We start from the raw sequence: 18,774 nt of genomic DNA on the forward strand, positions 1-18,774 counted from the left end.
CTCGCCAGGGCTGGGGCTGCCCCCTCCCTCTGCACCAGGAGCCGCATGTGGGGCGGCAGGGCTCGTCCGCCAACACACCGAGTATGGGGCGGGGATCCTGCAAACACACTCGTGGGGACAGAGGGGACAGAGAAATCCTGGGGACCAAGGGGTTGGTTGGGGGGCAGCTGTCTCCAGAAGGCAGCAGAGTAGGCAGAAAACATCCCCGTCCAGTCCTGGCTCTTGAGCCGGGGCAAAACCTGCCGTGCCCAGCCAGCCTGGGCACAGAGCCTTCTCCTGGTGGCTCTGCCGGCAGGGCAAGCACTAGCCCCGGGCCAGGCGGGGGGGCGGCCTCCCAATCTCCACCGTGATGTTGGTGTACATGGGTTGGCGTGAGACCTCCACCAGCCGGTACTGCAGTGAGCTGATCCCATCCCGCTTCATCGTCATTTTGGTGTTCTGGATCTTGGTGAATCTGGTGGAAATGGGAGCAGCATGAGGTGGGAGGGGGGCCAGGGGGGCTTGCCATGGTGCTAGTGGTGCCGGAACATCATGGGGGTGAGCAGAGGAGGGGAGCCAGCAGCCGGAGGAGGCCCAGCAATTGCCCGGCGTCCCGGCTGCCCCTGTCCGCCGTGACTCACTCACCTCTGCGGGTTGGGTTCGTTGTGTTTGTCGCGTTCGTGCTTGATCATGCGGTACCTCCCAATGCGGATGTCGGGCCTCGACACCTTCATGCCATTCAGGGAGATGCTGGGGGCCAGGAGCAGGGGGGCATCAGCGTGCGGGCACTGGGGTGGGACATTCCCTAGCCCAGAGACCTCTGGGGTCAGCCCCTGGCTGTGCCACGCCAAGCTGAGCAAAGCCAGACCATGGCCGGGCCAGTGCCATGACCGAGGGTGCTGCATGCCCCACGGCAGAACATGCCCAAAGCACGGGTGCCGCACACCTCATGGCAGAGTGTGCCCAAATCACTGCTGCCGCCCGGTGCCCTCCGGCTCCACAGGCCAGCAGCTGCGGTCAGCCTGTGCTGTTTACATTCTCCAAATGCCGGTGCCCGGCCCTTCCCTCGCCCCCCCGCCCACGTTAAGGGCTGCCTGAAGCTCTCCCAGAGCTCCACATTCTGCTTGTTCCCCACCCCGAGCCCACCCTGGATGGAAACAACCGTGCCACCGTGCCCGCGACACCTGCAAGGGGTGTTTTGCTCACCCGGCCATTACAGGCTGGTTGGTCACCACCGGCCGCATGCTGCTCCCCTGGCCAGCGCCGTGGGGAAACCCGCGGGAGACGAGGCAGGAGCCATCCGGCTCCGGCACCCAATGCAGGGTGCGTGCCAGGGGATTCAGCTCCGGCTCTGCACGTGGCTGTGCTGCGGCCTGCCGGCTGCTGGCAGAAATGCCAGCTTGGCTGCTGCGCGGCCGCCACTGAGACTTCCAAGTTTAGCATCCCAGCCCCAGCCTGGAGTGGAGCCCGTCGGCGTGCTGTGCCGCTGGCGCAGCTCACACTGCAATGGGAGGGGGCTGGGCCCCACCACGCAGGGGGGGTTCAGCCACAAGGAAGGCACATGGGTGCCCCATGGCCCCCCAGCAGCCTGGGAGGGGCCAATGTGATCCGTGAGGGTCACCAATCCTCAAGTTGGAGGGTAATTAAATACCTCCCTGATATGTGGCATGCCCCATGCACATCCCCCGCAAAACTAGGAGCCCCGGTGCTGGTGAGGGTGCCAGGTCAGTGCTCGGCGGGGAGCCCCAGCACACATCAAACAGCCAGAGCTGGCAAGGGGTCGGCACCTACCGGTTAAAGATGTCATCGTCCTCTCCTCCCCAGCCCCAGTACTCGTTGGGAAAGCCATTGATCTTCAGGAACTGGGACTTGCTCAGCCCAGAGACGCCGCCGAAGTAGCCGGCGTAGGGCAGCCTGCAGGGTGACAGCAAACAGGTCAGCCCCCACGGACAGGCAGGGATGGGGGTCACCCCCATGGGGACCCCCAGGGACAAGCACCAGCCCTCCCCTGTGTCACCCTCCCACCAGGGCTCTGCACCCTCTCCCATCCCACATGCACAATTCGAGCCAGCGACCCCACGCCTGCCCCGAGCGACCAGAGGTTGGTGGCCCTGGCATCATCCCAGCCCTGCCCAGGGAAACACCCCAGCCCACAGAGCACCCACCTGAACCCAAACTTGTCCATGCCAACAGCAAAGTGCCGTGGCTGCTCGTAGCAGCGATAGAGGTTGCGGTCGTCCATGGGGATGAGGTCCACGTCGCTGAAGATGAAGCAGTCATACTCCTCGTCATCCTTGAGGGCCTCCAGGAACCCCACGTTGAGCAGCTTGGCCCGGTTGAAGGTGTCCTCGCCGAACTATGGGGCAGAGCTCAGCAATGCCTGCCTGAGCACCCTGGCCCCGCCAACCCCTCACCTCTGCCCCCCCTCACCTGGTTGATGATGTAGATGCCATAAGCCACTTTCTGCCGGCGCAGGATGGGGTGCAGGTAGTGTAGCCAGTACTTGAGGTGGTGTTCACGGTGCCGGAAGGGGATGAGGATGGCCACCTTCTGTCGGGGCAGGCAGTCTGGGGGGGTGTACTTGCCACCCTGGCGCACGTCGGGGTTCTCCCGCTGCACCCGCTCCATGCTCATGGGAGAGCTGAACTCAATGAGCAGGCGCCCGACTGCAAGAGGGATGGTAGAGTGATGCCCGCAGGATGGGACACAGTCTGGGTCATGGTCATCTGCTGCTCCCAGCCAGGCCAGTGGAGCAAACAGCAAGGGGGACCTGCAAGGGGGACTGGCACTGCCGAGGGCAGAGGACACCCAAAACCTTTCCCAAACAGGGGCAGAGAGACTGGGCAAGCCGCTAACAAAACCTGAAACTAGCTGTCCCGGTACCAGTTCCAGGCTGGGGTTTCTCCACTGCTCTACCCCGGGACTGCCGGGAAGCCATGCCCAGGGCCCAGGGGACAGCGATGCCACCCACGGGTGCCCACCCCAGCCCCACGCTCAGAGCCAGCACCCAAACCCCACCACGCTCGCCCGGCACACCTCACCTAAGCCAGGAGGCGTCTCCTGGCAGGGCTGCAAGGGCTTCTCGGTGGCGGACTGGTTGGCGCTGGGCTTGGCGCTGGGGGACGGGGCCTCAGCACCAGCCAGCCCGTAGCTGGGGACGGTGCCGTTGGGGCGGGAGGAGTTGGAGAAGGGGTGGGCGCGCGAGGCGTTCCTGGCGTTGAAGCGGCTGAAGAAGTCCAGGTGCTGCGCGTAGACGTCGAAGTAGAGGATCATGATGATGACGAAGTGGAGCAGGCAGAGCAGCAGCACGGCCTTGCAAATCCTTTCCAGGGTCACCCCCAAGAGCAGCCTGGTCATCTTCTGGGCACGGGCAGGCGGACATGTGCGCTCAGCGGGGCAGGGGGGCGGCTCCAGCCACGGTCCCAATCCTGCCGAGACAGCCCCCACTCAGGACACCGCCAGCCTGAGCTCCCAACCCCAGCCTGAACAACACCAGGGCAGCTGGGCAGCATGGCAGAGAGCACCCTGCGGGGGTGCTGCGCTCGGACCCCTGCTCTGAAGGCACAGCCATGAAGATGTGAGAGGTCCCCAGCCCCATGCAGCAAGTCTCCTCCCCGCTTTCCAAGGCCAAAACCAGGCCAGACCCGCTCCCCGTCCCTGTCACCCCCTAAGCAGGGGATGGGGATACCCCCACGTGTGTCGCAAAGAGCCTCCATGGAGGCTGGGGCCTTGAAGGTCATGCTCTCCAAAACACAGCCAGCCTGGGGTGTCCCGGGGGCACTGTGGGTGCCCCCACCAGCCACTCCTTTCCGAGCACCCCATTTCCCTGCTCCCCGTCCCAACGCCCCCTGCAGCGCTGCACCCGAGCAGCAGCGCCGAAGCAGGGCCGGCAGCGAGCGCCATGCCGGCAGGGGCCCTCCTCAGGGCGCCCAGCGGGGCCAACAGCTGCACGGCAGACACCGAGCCAAGCCGAGCGGGACGTCTCGGCCCCCGGGGCAGGGGTCCCTGCCGCATCCAGGGGAGTCCAGCTTACAGCCAGCAGTGTGGGTCCTCTCTCCTCCTGCTGCCGGTGGCGAGGCCCCCCGGGACGCTGGGGGCCGCTGGAAGCCAGGGTCCCCTTATCTCCCACATGACACCTGAAGCCAGGCCAGAGACCTTATCCGGAAGGCAGCCGGGAGAGTCACCAGAGAGCTCCGGCTGAGCCAAACTGTCCAGCCCTTCCCAGCGCTGCCACCGCCGGGGCTCGGGCCGCAGCACGGCCGTGCACCCCGGTTCCTGCCCCAGTCTCTGCCCTGGTCCCTGCTCTCAGGGAAGCTGCTAGGACAGGGCAAAGCAACCGCGAGGGGCAGGCATGGGGGCCAGCAAGGCCCTGAGGGCCCTGGGAGAGGCCAGTGACACTGCGGGGACCCCGGGGGGACCCTGGCAGGCGGGGAGCTGTGGCAGGACCCCCCTGGCAGGAGCGCAGCTAGGACCCGAGGGTGCTGGCAACCAGCCCAAGGCCTGGGGCCAGCCCACCGGCAGCTGCCGGCCCTGGCCGGTGGGGCCCCCCAGGGAGCTGCAGGGCACTGAGCCGGCAGCAATGGCTGCACCAGCTTGGGAGCGGGGATCGGAGCGGAGGTGTGAAGCAGGACCCCCCGCCCAACCCCACTCCGGCTGCCCTCTCCCAGCCTCAGGGCTGACCCCGGCAGGCAGCGGGGTGCTGGCAGGAGCCCACTGCAGGCAGGGAGGTGCTGGAAAAGGCTCCCAGCCTGATGCCCCACCTGTGTCCACCCTCTCTCTCTGCAGGAAGCAGAGTGGGGTTGCCGGGGTCAGGGGTCTCCCAGCACACCCCAGCACCCCAACCCCTCCTCCAGGTTTTTTCTAGAAAGTCACCCTTTGGAAAAAAGCTGGGTTTGCCATTATCTCCCAAACCTTCTTACGGTCACGGTGCCCCGTCACCCAGCAGAGCCCTTGACATAGGGACCTGCCTGCCCCCAGTGCCTGCCAGAAACCCTCTCCAAAAACCACAGCCCTCGCAGCAGGCAGCACATGGAGCGGTGGCGTCTCGACAGCCAGGCAGGGAGGTGCTAGGGAAAAATAAGAGTGGGTTTTAGGGAGCCTTTAGTGGGGTGGTCCACAAGGCAAGCAGAGAGTGATGCTCGACAGGAACAAAAGCGAACCGCTCCATCAAACGGCGGCCACGGGATGCCACGAACATGAGGTCTTAAAAACACCCGCTAAGCGGGTGGGGGGCTATGAAATATGATGTTATCCCGCCCTACACCGCAGCATCTTCGCAGGGTGTGAGAGGCCAAAAGCAACCTGGGGTTGGGGAGCTGGTCCCCGGGGACTCACCCCAGTGTGGGGTGTGTGCCATGGGGCTGGTGATGCTTGTTTTGGAGGGGATGCTTATCCCCATGGAATCCATCCTTCTTCCCATAGGACATCCCTGGGCCAGGAGGAGGGAGGCGTGGGGGGAGCCGATGGCCCCGGGGCCATCGGCTCCCCCCACGCCTCCCTCCTCCTGGCCAAAAGTGGGGCGAGAGGGCACGTTCAGCACAACCAACCCTCCCCGAATTTTTCCCAGTCCCCGACACGCACAAAAACTTATTAAAAAACGAGAAGCAACCTCAACAAGAGGCTTTTTTTCCCGAGCCGGGGCGGTGCCACCCAGAAGTGACCGGGATCGCATCCCGCGGGTCGCATCCCGGGGCCATCCCGGGCCTCTCCCAGCCGGCCAGGCCTGTCCGCGCCGCTCCACTCACCGCGGCTTCGGGGCTGCCGCGCCGCCCCAGCGCCGGTCAGCGGCCCCCGCCGCCTCCTCTTCCTCTTCCTCCTCTTCCTCTTCCTCCTCCAGCCCCGGCCGCCGGCCCGCGGGCTCCCATGCCCGGAGCTGCGGGGGGGCCTTGCCGGCCGGGCCGCCGCACCACCGAGAGCCGCAGGGAGACGGGGCCGCGCCCGCACGCCGGCTCCGCCCGCCGCCGCCGCCGCACCGGGCGGGGCCGCCGCCGCCGACCGCCCCGCGCTCCGGGACCGCGCTGCCGCCGGGCGAGGGCAGCCCCGCCGGGACCGGCACCCCACGGATGCAGGCCCCCCCCCGCCCCTTCCCGCTCCGGTATGCTCGGTGACCCCCGCTCCGCCCCGAGAGGCTCGGCCCTTGGCCCCAAACCGGGCACCGGGGCCCCTCCGCGCACCCCCGGGGGACACGGGCAGGGCCTCTCGGTGTTTCTTTCTCCCCTCCTTCCCGCTGCGTTTTTGGCAGCGCTTTCACCCACCCACCCAGGGTGACTCTTGCGTCCCCAAGTGTCGGTGCTGGCTCAGCACCCACCGCAACCGATCTGTGGCTCCTTCACCCCCCCTCCACGTTTCTCGGTGTTTCCTAGCAATAAATTCCACTCTCCCTACCACAACGGCACCAACAAAAGATCTTGGGCTGGTCCCACCAAGAGTTCGGCCCACCACGAGTAATTTTCGCGCCGCCTGCAGACTTTCCCTTCTTGCCAGCCACCCCACAGCGTTTGTGCCCATTTTGAGCAGCCCCGGTCCTCCGAGGCCTCTCCTCGCGCCCTATACCTGGCCGCTCACCTGCACGATGGCTTTCCCTCCGTCCCACGGCAGCTCCCTTCAGAAGACAACCTTACCGCGGAGATCAGAGCAGCACTGAACCAGCCCTGCCCTGCTCCACCCCTGCAAGCAAGCCTCGCTGAAAGCTGTCCAACTTCTGCCTCCAGCTCTTGGTTTGGCTCTTTGATGGGTGGCATTTCCCTCATGAGTACTTACACATGGTCACCAAATCAGCTTTCAACTCCTAAATGAGATGAGGTGAAAGATGCTGGAGCCCCGCTTAAGTTTTTTCTCCATGCTTGAGCAGCAGGTACTTAACACACCCAAGTGCAAAATTCTAGAACCCAAGCACACGCGCCTCAAACAAGGGAGCGCAGGGCGTGTTCACCTTGCTGCCGCGGGCTGCAGGAGGGGGCCGTGGGCCACCCACGCTACCACGAGACCAGCCCTGATCACTCTCATGTCCTCACAAGGGGCCTGCGGGCAAATCCAGAGCATGTTCCCCTGCCAAAGCCATGACGCACACAGGCAGGATTTGGAGGGCAGAAAAGCACCTCGCAGAGGGGGATTTCTGACGGGATGGATTTCTATTAAGCCAAGGCAGGGAAGAGCGAGACCCATTGCTGAAAGTCAAGTGGGCGAGTCTTTCCAGACAGTTGTTAACCAGGAAGATGATCCATGGAGCAGCTTCTCTACCGCCAGTGCAGGCTCTCCAACCCCAGGCGTCTCCTTCCCAAAGGCAGCCCCGCGAGTTTGGCACAGGTCTGACAGGATGGCCCCGCAGCTCCCAGGGCCTTCAGACATCCCTGGCCTGCAGCAGCAGCAGCAATGCCAGGGGATGGGCGTACAGCCCTCACGTGGGAGAGGAAAAACCCTGCCCACCCCGACACCCTTTCTTCTGAGCAGGCAGGGCCAGCTTGAGTCCCTGCTGTTACGTGGGGCATGCAGAGCTCCTGTTGCAGCCTCCAGCCCCAGCGCGGCCAGCACAGCAGTCTTCCTGTGCCCCAGGCTGAGACACTGCTGTCCCAAAACGCACAGGACAACAGGGAGCAGAGCTGGTAAACTGGCAGAGCTCAGAGAGGCCATGCAGAGGCAGCTGCCCTAGTCCCAAGGGCCAAAATGGGCAGGTGTGAACCCTTCCCCAGCTCCAGCAGCCCCACCACTGCCCCAGCCTGTTGCATCCAGGTGGGAAGAGAGATGGGCAGCTCCAGGCATGCATCCGCTCTGACACAGCACTAACAGCACCAGATAGATGCTCCCCCTATGAAGGTGTACTCGCAGCACAGCAGGATGAGGGCCTTGTGCTGGATACAGCAGACTGCAGAAGCACCAGCTCCAGGCTCTCAGCAGAGCGGAGGCAGGAGGACCTTGTTCTTCCCTTCCCCCAAGCAGCAGAAGAGCTGCAGGCCCAGCTGTCCACAGCCGGCTTCCCCACGCTGTATTCACCACAGCCAGGGAGAGGGGAGCAGAGCCAGCATGAAGCATCTCCACCCCTGGGACCTCTGCCAGGACCCCCCAGGATGGAGGGGCACTGCAGACTGGAGAGCGCCAGCACCCAGCAGCACCTGCCCAGGCAGCAGCCCCCAGCCAACAGTCAGACAAGGGAGCTGCTGGCTGGAGGACAGCCTTGGAAGGGGCAAAAACTTTGCTCCTCTGCCCTTTGGTGCCCCCCAGTTGCACAATGGGGCTACAGACACTGCGTACGCTCCGTCTGCACTGAACACTCTGGATGGGAGCCGAAAGGCCCAAACCAGCTTGTGCCTGTGCCTCCAGCATGCCTTGCGTGGGGCAGTGCCAGCGCTGGAGCCTGGCAGAGGCAGCGGGGAGCTGCCTGCTGCCTGCTCCAGCAGCCTCCTACCTGGTCCGGGCAGCAAAGCAGAGCTCTGTGTTCCCACAGCCCAGAGAGGGCGGCCTCTTGCAGGCTGAGCGGGGAGCAGGGTTAACCCCACACAGGGAGGACACCACCAGGCTCCCAGAGCCAGGCAGGGACTTTGCCAGAGGCACAGAGGGGAATCTCTGAGCAGGGGGTCAGCGCAAATCAGCACTTGCTCTCTGCAAGCCTCCCCGGCATGCACAGGGCAGAGGAAGAGCTGCATCCTTGGACGAGAACCATATTTATTTCACGGACACAGAATTGCACTGATGGTTGATTCTACACACACCGGGGATACGCAGCAGCAGAGCCCCGTGGGCTGGGCCGGGCCGCTGGGGGCAGAATTCACACAGAGAAATTTGTTTCTTCCGAGGGGCCGACTGATCGGCGGGACGGGGCTCTACGCAGCTGGGCTCCCGCTCCCACTGCCAGGCAGCTCCCACCCCAGTCAAGGATAGAAACATTAAATAAATATATACAGCACCTCTTGGGGTGGGCTGGAACAGGCTGGGTGGGACAGGGCTCAGTTGCCCATTTTTACTTTAGATGTCTAGAAAGAAAGAAGAGAGGTTAGGCCATGCCCCACAAACCCCAGCCCAGCACCCCAGTCCCACCCAAGCACTCTGGGACTGTCCAAAAGCTGCAGACAGCTTATTAGCCCCACTAATAAGACATGAGCATCATGCAGGGTGCACCCAAGGTGACACACTCAGTGACAGTTGCTCAGAGGGGCCATCAAAAGAGTTCACAACCGCCACAAATAGGCACAGTATGCTGTGAGGAGAGCTGTGCCACCCCAAACCTTATGAGGAGCCTCCCCATCACAATGCAGAGGATTGTGCTGGAGCCCAGGTGTGCCTCCCCAGAGCTGAAGAGCACCCAGGGTGACGGGCACCTTGTGCTCACATAAGCCTGGTGGCCCCAGGAGGCAGGTACCTGCAGGATAGCAACGATGACCCCAAACAGCCCTATGGCACTGCCAAAGATCTCCACGATCAGGATCTTGACGAAGAGGCTGGCGTTCTGGGCATCAGCCAGGGCAGCCCCACTGCCCACAATGCCCACGCAGACCCCACAGAAGAGATTGCATAACCCCACGGTCAGGCCAGCCCCAAACATGGAGAAACCTGTGAGAGAGGAACACTGCAAGAGCAAGGGGTAACCCCCTTCCAACCCCACCCAGGGCACGCTGCAGCAGCTCTGCCTTGAGGTGACAGAAGACCCAGAGCTGCCAAGCACCAACAGCATCCTCCTGTTCAGGGAGCAGGACTGCTCCAGGGTGCATCTCAGCTCCTGCAGCACCAGGCCAGCAGGTGACAGTAATCTGCTGCTGCCCAAGGGAGGAACGGTGCTGCCGCTGAGCAGCACAGCCCAGCTGGGTGCAAGAGAACATCAAGAATAACTAAAAAGCCACTTTTTGGCAGAGGAGTCACACGTCCTTCAGACACCTGCAGCAGGCCGTGGGCCAGGTGAGCCAGGCCCTGCAGTCCAGTTCTCTACAGCCCAGAGCAGAGGGAGAAGCAGGAGGTGACGGTCGGGGTGTGGCAATGCTCACAGGGACAGCACCAGGGACTGAGTAGTCCTTACCTGCGTGGTAGTTCCTGGCTCCAATCGTCTCTGGGGTGACTGCAGAGAAAGGCTGAGAGAAAGCACAGGGCCCAGGTTACTGGCAAGTCTGTGGTCTCTGGGAGAGGCACCTGTCCCCGATACAGCATGAGGCAGCCACATTTTGGCCAGAGCTGGTCCACAACTCCATGTCCCCGGATGGTTTCATGGCATCTGCCTTGTGTGTGCTCCCCGAACTCACTCTTCAGCATGGACAAGGGCCACTGCACAGACCACCAGCCCAGGGGCTCCCAGAGCCACAACAGTGTCCAAAGTCCCCAGATGGCCACAGCTCACAATGCTGGCCCGCACCCGGTTCCCCATCCCCACTGTGGCCCTGAGGCCGGCTCAGGGCCAGCAGGACAGCCCAGGTCCGTACCTCAGCCATGTTACTGATGACGATTGCCATGATGATCCCGTAGATGGCCACAGCCTCACAGAAAATGATGCTGTGGGAGAAAGGCAAAGTCTGAGCAGTGTCCCAGTCAGTCTGGGCACAGTGTCCTAGGCTCTGCTCGACCCCAAGCAGCCCCTGCCACTTCGTGCCCAGCCAGCCAGCAGCCAGACCCCTCCATGGCCTGCCCCACTGCTGCCAAGGGCAGAAAGGCAGCCCAGCCTGCCCACTGCTTTCCTCTCAAACAAGGGAGAGCTGCCAAGAACAAAGGCCAGGTGCTGGCTGTGCTGTGCCCCCCAAGGAAGCTGCTACAACCTGGTGGGAAGCAGCCCCAGGGAGCCCTGCCCTCCGCCAGCCCCCTTCTGCTCCTTTGGGGAAGGGCTGTGCAAGGTCTGGCCAGGGGAACCCTCGCCTGGGGCAGGAAGTGTGATCTCAGGGTGTTTATTTTGAACACAGTGGGCTCATTCACTGCGTGATATCGCACAGTGACTCTCCAAAGCAGCGCTCTGGCTCCTTTAGGGCTCTTTGTTTTGAAAGCAAACAGCTCAGCAAGGAACAGTCTGCCAGCAGCACCCAGCTAGAGACAGGACAGGAGCCTCTGCACTGGGCTGGGACCTGCCCCGCTCAGACGCAGCATGAGCACTAACCCCAGGCCTGCGCTTACCTGACCAGGTTCTTGGTTTTGATCCGAGGGGCTTTGACTCCACCACCGATGATGCTGGAGCCCGTGATGTAAATCCCCCTGTGGCAGACAAGGGTGGTTGGTGGAGGGTCTGGCACTCGTTGAAGGATTCAATAGGGAAACCAGGATCTTCCAGCTGAGCAAAGAATTGGGCATGCAGCTGGGGGACACTGCAGACTTGGCCTGTCCACCCCCAGGGTACAAGTGGCCAATGCTCCACCACCTACGCCAGCACAACTGCTGGGGCACCAGAGCCACCACTGCATGGCCTGGGCTCAGGGGCACAGCTTCCAGAGAGCCAGGGACGTCCCTGCTTCTCCACTGCCATTGCAGCCCACAAGGTGGTCTGCCCAGATCCCCCAGGAGCCCAGCAACCTGGCCCCACTGCTGCAGTGACCCACCCAGCCCCACACCCCTGCATGTACACGCTGTTCTGCCTCTGCCCTGCCGTGGGAAACCACAGTACATAAGTGACTACTGAGGTAGGACAGCAGGAGCCTGCTGAAGAGCCAGCCCCACTCACCAAGCAGCTCCCACCACGGACAAGGAGATAGCCAGGCCAATGCCCAGGTTGGACCACATGAAGGGTGAGGTCTCCGTCAGGAACCTGGAGAAGAAGTGCCCTGAGTTAGCACCCAAGCTGAGCCCCTCTAGTCATGGTGCACAGCCTCACAACAGGTACCCCCCACCCCATTGTGCAGACTGAGATGGGCTGGGCGCTGCCAGACAGTGCCCACAAGAGCCTTTCTCTGCCAGTCAGGGATCCAGGACCCTCACCTGCATGGACTGAGACCTGCCTCCCAAACCCTTACTGTGAAGGGGAAGCCTGGGCTGGGAGGCTGATGGGAGAGGGGGGATGCTGGGACAGAGGTGGGAAGGGCAGCAATGGCTGCACCAGGACCCTATATGGAGCCAGCCACACATACACATGGGCTGCATCTATCCTGCCTCACAGGGAGCACTGTAACTCTTGTTCCTCTGTGATGCAGTGACTGCTGCCTGTTGCTCAAAAGCGAGTGCTGTTCCCTGCCACACACTGCCAACACGGACCACCACCTCACACAGCCCTGTGCTCAGTGGGGAGGATGCTGGTATTTACAGGGAACTCACCAGGCCACATCGAAGCGGAAGCCCAAGTCAAATATTGTGTAGCAGATCCCTGGAAAGCAAGAGTGACATGGGAACCTTCAGACAGGCACCAGCTACTAGCCTGGGTGCTGCCATTTCCCCCCCAGCCTGCGGAGCCCTGGGGCAGAGGCCCAGGAGCACACCACAGCGCACAGGAGTGTTACTGGGAAGACTGGCTCAGGAGTGCAGAGCTGTGGGACAGGGTGCCCCACCGAAGTCCAGCCCCAGTGACCCCAGCACTCCCACATCAGCACAGGACAGATACAGCCCGGACCCACAATACTTCCAGACACCATCCCAGTCTTCACCGAGAAGAGGATTGCTGTGGTTGTTGCACCCATTTTCTGTTCCCTGACCCTGCTGAGCACCCACAGGCCATGCTGGCAGAAGGGAGCCCTGTGCCCTGGCACAGTTTCCATCCACATCACCCAATGGCTCAGCCCCACTGGAGAGCCACGGCACCAGGTGACCAGCCACAAGCTCTTCTCTCTCACAGGGGAGGCGAGAGGTGCGAGGCTGTACCCTGACTGACCATCACGTGCTGCTCCGTCACCATCCCACCAGGGTCCCTGCCGCTCCCCAGGAGCCCATCCCAGAAGCTGCAGCTGCCCCCCAGCACCCCGCTTTCCAAGGCTGTGGATGTTCAAGACGTGTCTGCTGTCCTCAGTGTTTCCCCCAAGGTTAGTCATTTCCAGAGAAATTTGTACTCCAACACAGGCAGCAGACACCAAAGCGCAGCCCTGAGAAACCCAGAAAAGCCCTTCCTTTCCATGAAGGGATTACAAGGGCAGCTCACCCTGCTGCACCCCGAGTGGTCCTCTCCCGTGCTGAGTTGCAGACGGGAGTTGCACCCAGCAGCTCTGCACAGCTGGAGCAGACGCAGAGGCGCTCGCGCTGAAACCCTGCCTTTCTCTGAGCTCGTGGGTGGGAAACACAGCCACAGACCAGAAGAGACACTCGCTCTTTGCATGACTTGCAGCGCCCAGATGGAAAAAGAGAGACCTGGCCCTAAGGAACAGATAAGTGCAGGCACTGTCTGCTCCACACCAGATAAAGTGGGTGAAAGGATGGCTCTTTACCGTTGCTGACTAGAGCCAGTGTCTCTGTGACACCAACCCTGCGTACTGCTGGAAAAAGAGGAAACGGGAGACTTCTGAAATGCTTAAAAGCAGCAAAGAGGCCACTGCATGTATGCCACTGCTCCCTTCCCCCCAGAGTTGCAGCCTGGAGGCCGGGGTGATGGCAAGCCAGCAGTGTGCCCAGTAGCAATACAGGGGCAGGACCATGTGCCCCAGGTTGGAGGAGCCCTTCCTTGCCCATGCCAAGACCTGAGGACAACTCATCCCATGAGAAAGCCCCTGTGCTGCAGCATAGGGAGACCTGCCAGCCTCACAGCAGGGATGTCCCCATCATCCCCATGCGCTTTAGCACCCCTCCACACGCAGCTCAGAGCTCAGCAGCCCATGCACCGGGACAACATACAAGCGCTGCCAGGTGAGCAGGCCCCAACACGGGCAGCAGTAACGCTTGTCACTCTTCCTGCCTGCAGAGTCGTGGTGCCCCCCTCCCCTGCAGCAACACACACAAACAAGGAACAGTGTCACCACGGCCAGGGAGCGCAGAGGGAGGCTGCACCCCGGTCCACACGCCTGGTGACCTTCAGGGATGATCTCTATGGGGCTGGGTCCAGCCAGTCTGGGACTTCTGTTTTGGCTTTGCTGCTCTGCTCACAGAGCAGGAACTGAAGCCAGCCAGCCTCAGCTACCCCCACTGCCCAGGAGCAGTAACAGAGAGCTATATCCAGCTCAGGGCAGATCCTTGGGGCACCTTCCATCTGTTCCAGAGCAGATGTAGCCTTGGATTCATATACAAAAGAAACAGGGTGAAGGACGCTTTCCTGTGAGCTCTGTCTCCCAGTCCTGCAGCCAGAAAGGCAGAAAAGAGCCAGGGCAACAGGACCGGAGCACCATAGCAGGGCTCACGGCAAAGAGGCACTGCAACGCTGTACAGGGCGAGACCGCTTCCTCCTCGCTCCTTCCCTGAAAAGGGATTGCAACAGGGCAGGGGAAGTCAAAAGTATCTGGGCTCAGTTCGTCAACATTTTCCAACAGTCTCAAGTTCACAGTGTGCATCTGCGCTGATGCGAGCCGCATGATTCAGAGAGCCCAGGAAGGTAGCCCTGTGCCCAGCACTGGGTTCAGCAGGCCCTGGAAGCACGAGGAAGTGAGACACCCTCAGCTTCTGACTCGGTCTCTCCCCTCACCCAAATACTGAGGGGAAAGCCAAGGTGTCCCCAGCCTCTGCCTGGCTCGTGGTCACTTCACTCTGTGCTGAAAGAGGAAATAATCAGCAGCTCCAGCACAAAGTCTTCCTGCTACCCCTTGCAGTGATTCCCATCCCAGTAAGCATTAAATCCATCCTCAGCGCTGCTGAGCCCAATGCCATCGGCAGCAGAGGCTAGGCCGCCACAAGCTACAACACAGCCACACACTCTGCAATTGTCAAAAAAACCCTGCACATTTCCTTATGCTGCCACAGGTTGGTAAAGCGGGAGGGCAATCTCCTCTGTCCAGGAGACATCAGCTGTCTCACAGCCTGGAAAACCAGGCGCCTGCCTTTACCTCCCGTGATCTGCCAAATCCAAACACAGCCTTTGACTGCCATCAGCACCTTTGACTGCCATCAGCACCTTTCTGCTCTCGCACACACAAAGAAGCAGATCAACCGGACAGGTTCAGAGCGCCAAAAGCTGCACATCCAACAGCAGCTGACAGATACATGAAGCTGCTGGAGGTCCAAGCCCTCCGTGAGCGCAGCTCAAAGCACTCAGGCAGAGATACCCAGGCTGAGGAGCCCCACAGCAGCGCTCCGGGTGCCGTGGCAGGCCACGGGCCAGCCCTCCTGCCCCTGCCCAAGAGCAGCTCGGCCACCGGGGGACTGACGACCCTGCACCCCCTGACCGCCGCCTTCCCTTTCCACGCCACAGCGAACCCCCCCCAGCCCCTCTCCGGCAAGGGAGCAGCCAGACACAAGCCCGAGCTACAGCCGTAGTCCCTCCTCAGGCCCAGAGCCCCCTCTTGCCCCACGGCCCAGCCCACTACTTTCTGTGACCCACCGCCCCCCCTGCCCCTCAGCCCTGCACGGCGACCCACCGCCCCCCCTGCCCTGCCCGGTGACCCCCTGCCCCTCAGCCCTGCCCGGTGACCCACCGCCCCCCCTGCCCCTCAGCCCGGCCCCTCCGCCCCCCGCCCCGGCGCTGACCGACGCCCAGCAGTGTGGCTGAGAAGGCGATGCCGAGCCCCGAGTACAGCAGCGCCAGCCCCGTCATGGCGGCGGCGGCGGCGGCGGCGGCGGCGCGGGACGGGACGGGACGGAGCGGAGCGGGCCGGCCGGGCGCGAGCGCGTCACCTGACCCGCGCGGGACACGTGAGCGGAACCGCAGCGCCCAAGAGGAAATAGCGTGACGCCACCGCCTCACCCCGCCCGCTCATTGGCTGCCCGGCCTGACAGCCGCCAGGGAACTACACAAACCATAATGCACCGCGACGAGCGCCTCTTTCCATTCGCTGCCCTTCCCCTCTCCGCCCTGCCGTGGAGCGCGATAGGCCCCGCTCCCTCAGGGGCGGGATTTCCGAGAATGGGGAGGGCGGTTCCGAGTTCTCATTGGCCGGCCCTGCTCCCCAGCCCGGAAGCGGGCGGAGGGGTCCCGCGTGGCGGGACTGACCCCCGACCCCGCGGCGCCATGGCAACGGCCTTCAGCAGCGACGGGGAGGCCGCGCTGCGGCGGGAGCTGGGCCCGGCGGCGGCGGCGCCGCAGGGGGACCTCGATGGCTTCTACGAGATGGGCCGGGCCGCCGCCTTTGTGCGGGGCGGAGGGTTCCGCAAGGTGAGCGGGGCCAGGGGTGGAGCGGGGCCGGGGGCTGCGGGCCGCCTCTTCCCGGTGCCTCACCCTCTGTCCCCCTCCGCCCAGGTCGCTCTCCAGTTCCCCGACGAGCTCCTGGCGGACGCGGCGGCGGTGGCGGCCCGGATGGAGGCGGCGACCGGGGCCGAGATGTACGTCCTGGGAGACACCACGTATGGCAGGTCGGTGCAGGGCCGCGGGGGGTGTCCCGGGGGTCCTCCGCGGGCAGGAACGGGGCTGCTCGTCCCCTGCCTGGCAGGGCCGAGGGCCGGAGCTGCCCGGGCAGGGGACAGCGGTGCCTGGGAGGAGGAAAAGCTACGTGGTGCAGGGCCTGCCTGACACCGGGTCCTTCCCGCAGCTGCTGTGTGGACGAAGTGGCCGCCGAGCATGCGGGTGCCGAGGCGGTGCTGCACTACGGCCCGGCCTGCCTGAGCCCCTGCAGAAAGCTCCCGGTGCTGCACATCTTCGGGCAGCAGCCCCTGGACATCGAGCATTGTGCAGAGGTCTTCCGGGAGCTCTACCCCGACCGGCAGAGCCATGTGGTGGTGCTGAGCGATGTGGTCTATGCCCATGCAATGGGTGAGTGCCCTGGGGCAGGGAGGGGGTCTCCGGTGCTGCTCTGAGCTCTGCAGAGCTGCCAGGGGGAGAGGCAGCAGCAGGCAGTCAGTTCCCCGACACTGTCAGACTTGATTTCTGTCCTCTCCTCTCCCCTAATGTACCTTCCCACCTTCTGCGGGTCAGGTCTGTGGCCATGTTTTGTTCTCACTCGTCTCTCCTTTCAGGTGAGCTGGAGCAGCAGTTGCGCCCTGAGTACCCCAATATTGTTTTCTCCAGAGTCGTGTGCGGCGATCCTCCTGGCCCCGCACCACCCGGGGAGGTGCGGCAGTTTGGTCGCCAGTTCCCTGTGGAGGCGCCGGGTGGACTGCAGGACTGTGCCATGTTCTACGTGGGAGCTGAGGGCCTGGCCCTCACCAGCTTCATGCTGACCTGGAACTGCTGCCCCTTCAGCTCCTTTGATCCTGCCACCGGCTGCGGCCGCCGCGAGACCCTCAACGTCAGCCGGGCCCTGATGCGACGCCTCTACCTGGTGGAACGGGCCCGGGACGCCCGGGTGGTGGGCATCCTGGTGGGCACCCTCGGCGTGGCGGGCTACCTGGCTGTGCTGCAGCACCTCCGGGAGCTTCTGCGCCGGGCCGGCAAGCGCAGCTACACACTGGCTGTGGGGAAGCCGAATCCTGCCAAGCTGGCCAACTTCCTGGAGGTGGACATCTTCGTCCTGGTGGCCTGCACTCAGAACTCCCTGCTGGACTCCAGCGACTTCTACCGGCCTGTTGTGACCCCCTATGAGCTGGAGCTGGCCTGTAACCCAGCCCGCGAATGGACGGGGAACTACCTCACTGACTTTCGAGACCTGCTGCCAGGTAACAGCTGGAAAACAGCTGCCCAACACCTCCCCTGGGCATGCCCTGCTCTGCTCCCCTGCCTGGAGGCCGCAGTTGCCCCAGCTCTGTGCCAGTTGGAGGATAGACATGACCAGCACACTAACGTTACTATTTCCCGGCAGGTGCCTGTGCGCACATTGAGCTCCCACCGGCCGTCCCTGCGGCAGAGGCTGTTCCTGACATCTCGCTGATCACAGGGGAGATGCGCGCCGCCCACCTCTGTGACCCCCCGACCCCCCAGCTGCCCCCCAGCACCACGCTGGCCTGCAGGGATCAGACGCGGGCCCTCGCAGAGATCAGCCCTGCTGGTTTGTGATTCAGTTTCGTGGTGGGGCGGAGCCCCGGTGCAGGGGCAGTGCCGCTTCCCTGCTCCCAGTAACAATTCCCTTTCTCTCTCCTCCCAGCCTCCTTCCTGGAGTCCCGCAGCTGGCGGGGCCTGGAGCAGCAGCTGGGGCAGACACCCGTCTCCAAGGCTGTGCAGGGCCGACGAGGGATTGCCATTGCCTACGAGGATGAGGCGCGCAAGCAACCCTGATTGGGCAGCAGCGTCAGCACCCAGCCAGGAGCAGGGGGCGTGCAGGGGCCCAGGTATCACCTGTCACTGGGTGTCAGAGCCGTGAGGGTGTCAGGAGGGTCCAGACCTGCCACCAGCAGGCCCCACGCTGGATGCGGCCTTGGATCGGTAGCACTGTGGTAGGAGAGCAGGAGTTGCATGTGTGTCTGGGGACTCACGGCCAGGGCAGTGGCAGGACCAGGAGAGGCACTTGGCCCAGACCCGGCCTCTGAGGGCTCCCCAGTCCGGGGCAGCTTTGGCCCTGCATGGGAAAGGTCACAGCTCCACACAAGCCAACAGCGCCAGGACTCAAGGCTTATGTGGGCTACTGCTGCTAACTAAAGCTGAACTGAAAAGGACTTGAGTGAATTGTCTTCCGGAATAAAACATGGGCTGAGGAGTGCAGGCAGGGGTGATACCAGACATCCCAGAGTGAAAACACAGATTGTGGTGCCCACTCTGGTGTCGGCTAAAACCAGCCTGAGAGAACAGAAAACCAGAAGTGGGACCCCCAGAAATGAAACCACATTCACAGGCTGGGCTGGGGAGCTAAGGCCAAGGGGAGAGAGCTCCGAGTGTGAGCAAGCCCCTCACCGCTCTGATGAACAGAGGCGGGGCACGCACATCCTGTGCTGCAGGGAGGACCCCGCGTTCAGTGGGATGGAGTCTTGGCC

General features: G+C 63.2%; 3 protein-coding genes across 3 annotated transcripts; 1 reads left to right on the plus strand and 2 right to left on the minus strand.

Annotated features, from left to right (window-relative positions):
- On the minus strand, positions 1–5,730 carry B4GALT2 (beta-1,4-galactosyltransferase 2). Its single transcript, XM_075710400.1, has 7 exons — positions 5,724–5,730; positions 3,021–3,407; positions 2,410–2,645; positions 2,145–2,335; positions 1,771–1,893; positions 625–729; positions 1–454 (listed from the first exon to the last, which is right to left on the minus strand). The coding sequence occupies exons 2-7, from the start codon at positions 3,334–3,336 to the stop codon at positions 304–306; spliced, it is 1,122 nt and encodes a 373-aa protein (XP_075566515.1). The 5' UTR covers positions 3,337–3,407; positions 5,724–5,730; the 3' UTR covers positions 1–303.
- Positions 5,731–8,619: 2,889 nt separating this feature from the next.
- ATP6V0B (ATPase H+ transporting V0 subunit b) lies at positions 8,620–15,543 on the minus strand. The gene is made up of 8 exons (XM_075711163.1): positions 15,466–15,543; positions 12,187–12,235; positions 11,600–11,683; positions 11,059–11,136; positions 10,380–10,449; positions 9,983–10,034; positions 9,332–9,522; positions 8,620–8,945 (listed from the first exon to the last, which is right to left on the minus strand). The coding sequence occupies exons 1-8, from the start codon at positions 15,530–15,532 to the stop codon at positions 8,919–8,921; spliced, it is 618 nt and encodes a 205-aa protein (XP_075567278.1). The 5' UTR covers positions 15,533–15,543; the 3' UTR covers positions 8,620–8,918.
- A 403-nt stretch (positions 15,544–15,946) lies between these two features.
- On the plus strand, positions 15,947–18,082 carry DPH2 (diphthamide biosynthesis 2). The gene is made up of 6 exons (XM_075711365.1): positions 15,947–16,090; positions 16,175–16,287; positions 16,464–16,684; positions 16,888–17,526; positions 17,670–17,855; positions 17,952–18,082. The coding sequence occupies exons 1-6, from the start codon at positions 15,947–15,949 to the stop codon at positions 18,080–18,082; spliced, it is 1,434 nt and encodes a 477-aa protein (XP_075567480.1).
- The last annotated feature ends 692 nt before the right edge of the window (positions 18,083–18,774 follow it).

Source organism: Pelecanus crispus, chromosome 5 (genome assembly GCF_030463565.1).
Source record: "Pelecanus crispus isolate bPelCri1 chromosome 5, bPelCri1.pri, whole genome shotgun sequence".
In the NCBI taxonomy this organism is placed as follows: Eukaryota; Metazoa; Chordata; class Aves; order Pelecaniformes; family Pelecanidae; genus Pelecanus; species Pelecanus crispus.

Bases quoted from the DNA above. Each gene is read 5' to 3' on its own strand.
- B4GALT2 (XM_075710400.1), bottom strand. From the start codon at position 3,336: ATGACCAGGCTGCTCTTGGGGGTGACCCTGGAAAGGATTTGCAAGGCC. The intron at 2,336-2,409 runs GTGAGGGGGGGC...TCTGCCCCATAG, and splicing joins GCATCTACATCATCAACCAG to TTCGGCGAGGACACCTTCAA. The intron at 1,894-2,144 runs GTGGGTGCTCTG...GTCACCCTGCAG, and splicing joins ATGGACAAGTTTGGGTTCAG to GCTGCCCTACGCCGGCTACT.
- ATP6V0B (XM_075711163.1), bottom strand. From the start codon at position 15,532: ATGACGGGGCTGGCGCTGCTGTACTCGGGGCTCGGCATCGCCTTCTCA. The intron at 9,523-9,982 runs GTAAGGACTACT...CCTCTCTCACAG, and splicing joins AGCCAGGAACTACCACGCAG to GTTTCTCCATGTTTGGGGCT. The intron at 8,946-9,331 runs GTACCTGCCTCC...CTTTCTTTCTAG, and splicing joins TCATCGTTGCTATCCTGCAG to ACATCTAAAGTAAAAATGGG.
- DPH2 (XM_075711365.1), top strand. From the start codon at position 15,947: ATGGCAACGGCCTTCAGCAGCGACGGGGAGGCCGCGCTGCGGCGGGAG. The intron at 16,685-16,887 runs GTGAGTGCCCTG...CTCTCCTTTCAG, and splicing joins GGTCTATGCCCATGCAATGG to GTGAGCTGGAGCAGCAGTTG. The intron at 17,527-17,669 runs GTAACAGCTGGA...ATTTCCCGGCAG, and splicing joins CTTTCGAGACCTGCTGCCAG to GTGCCTGTGCGCACATTGAG.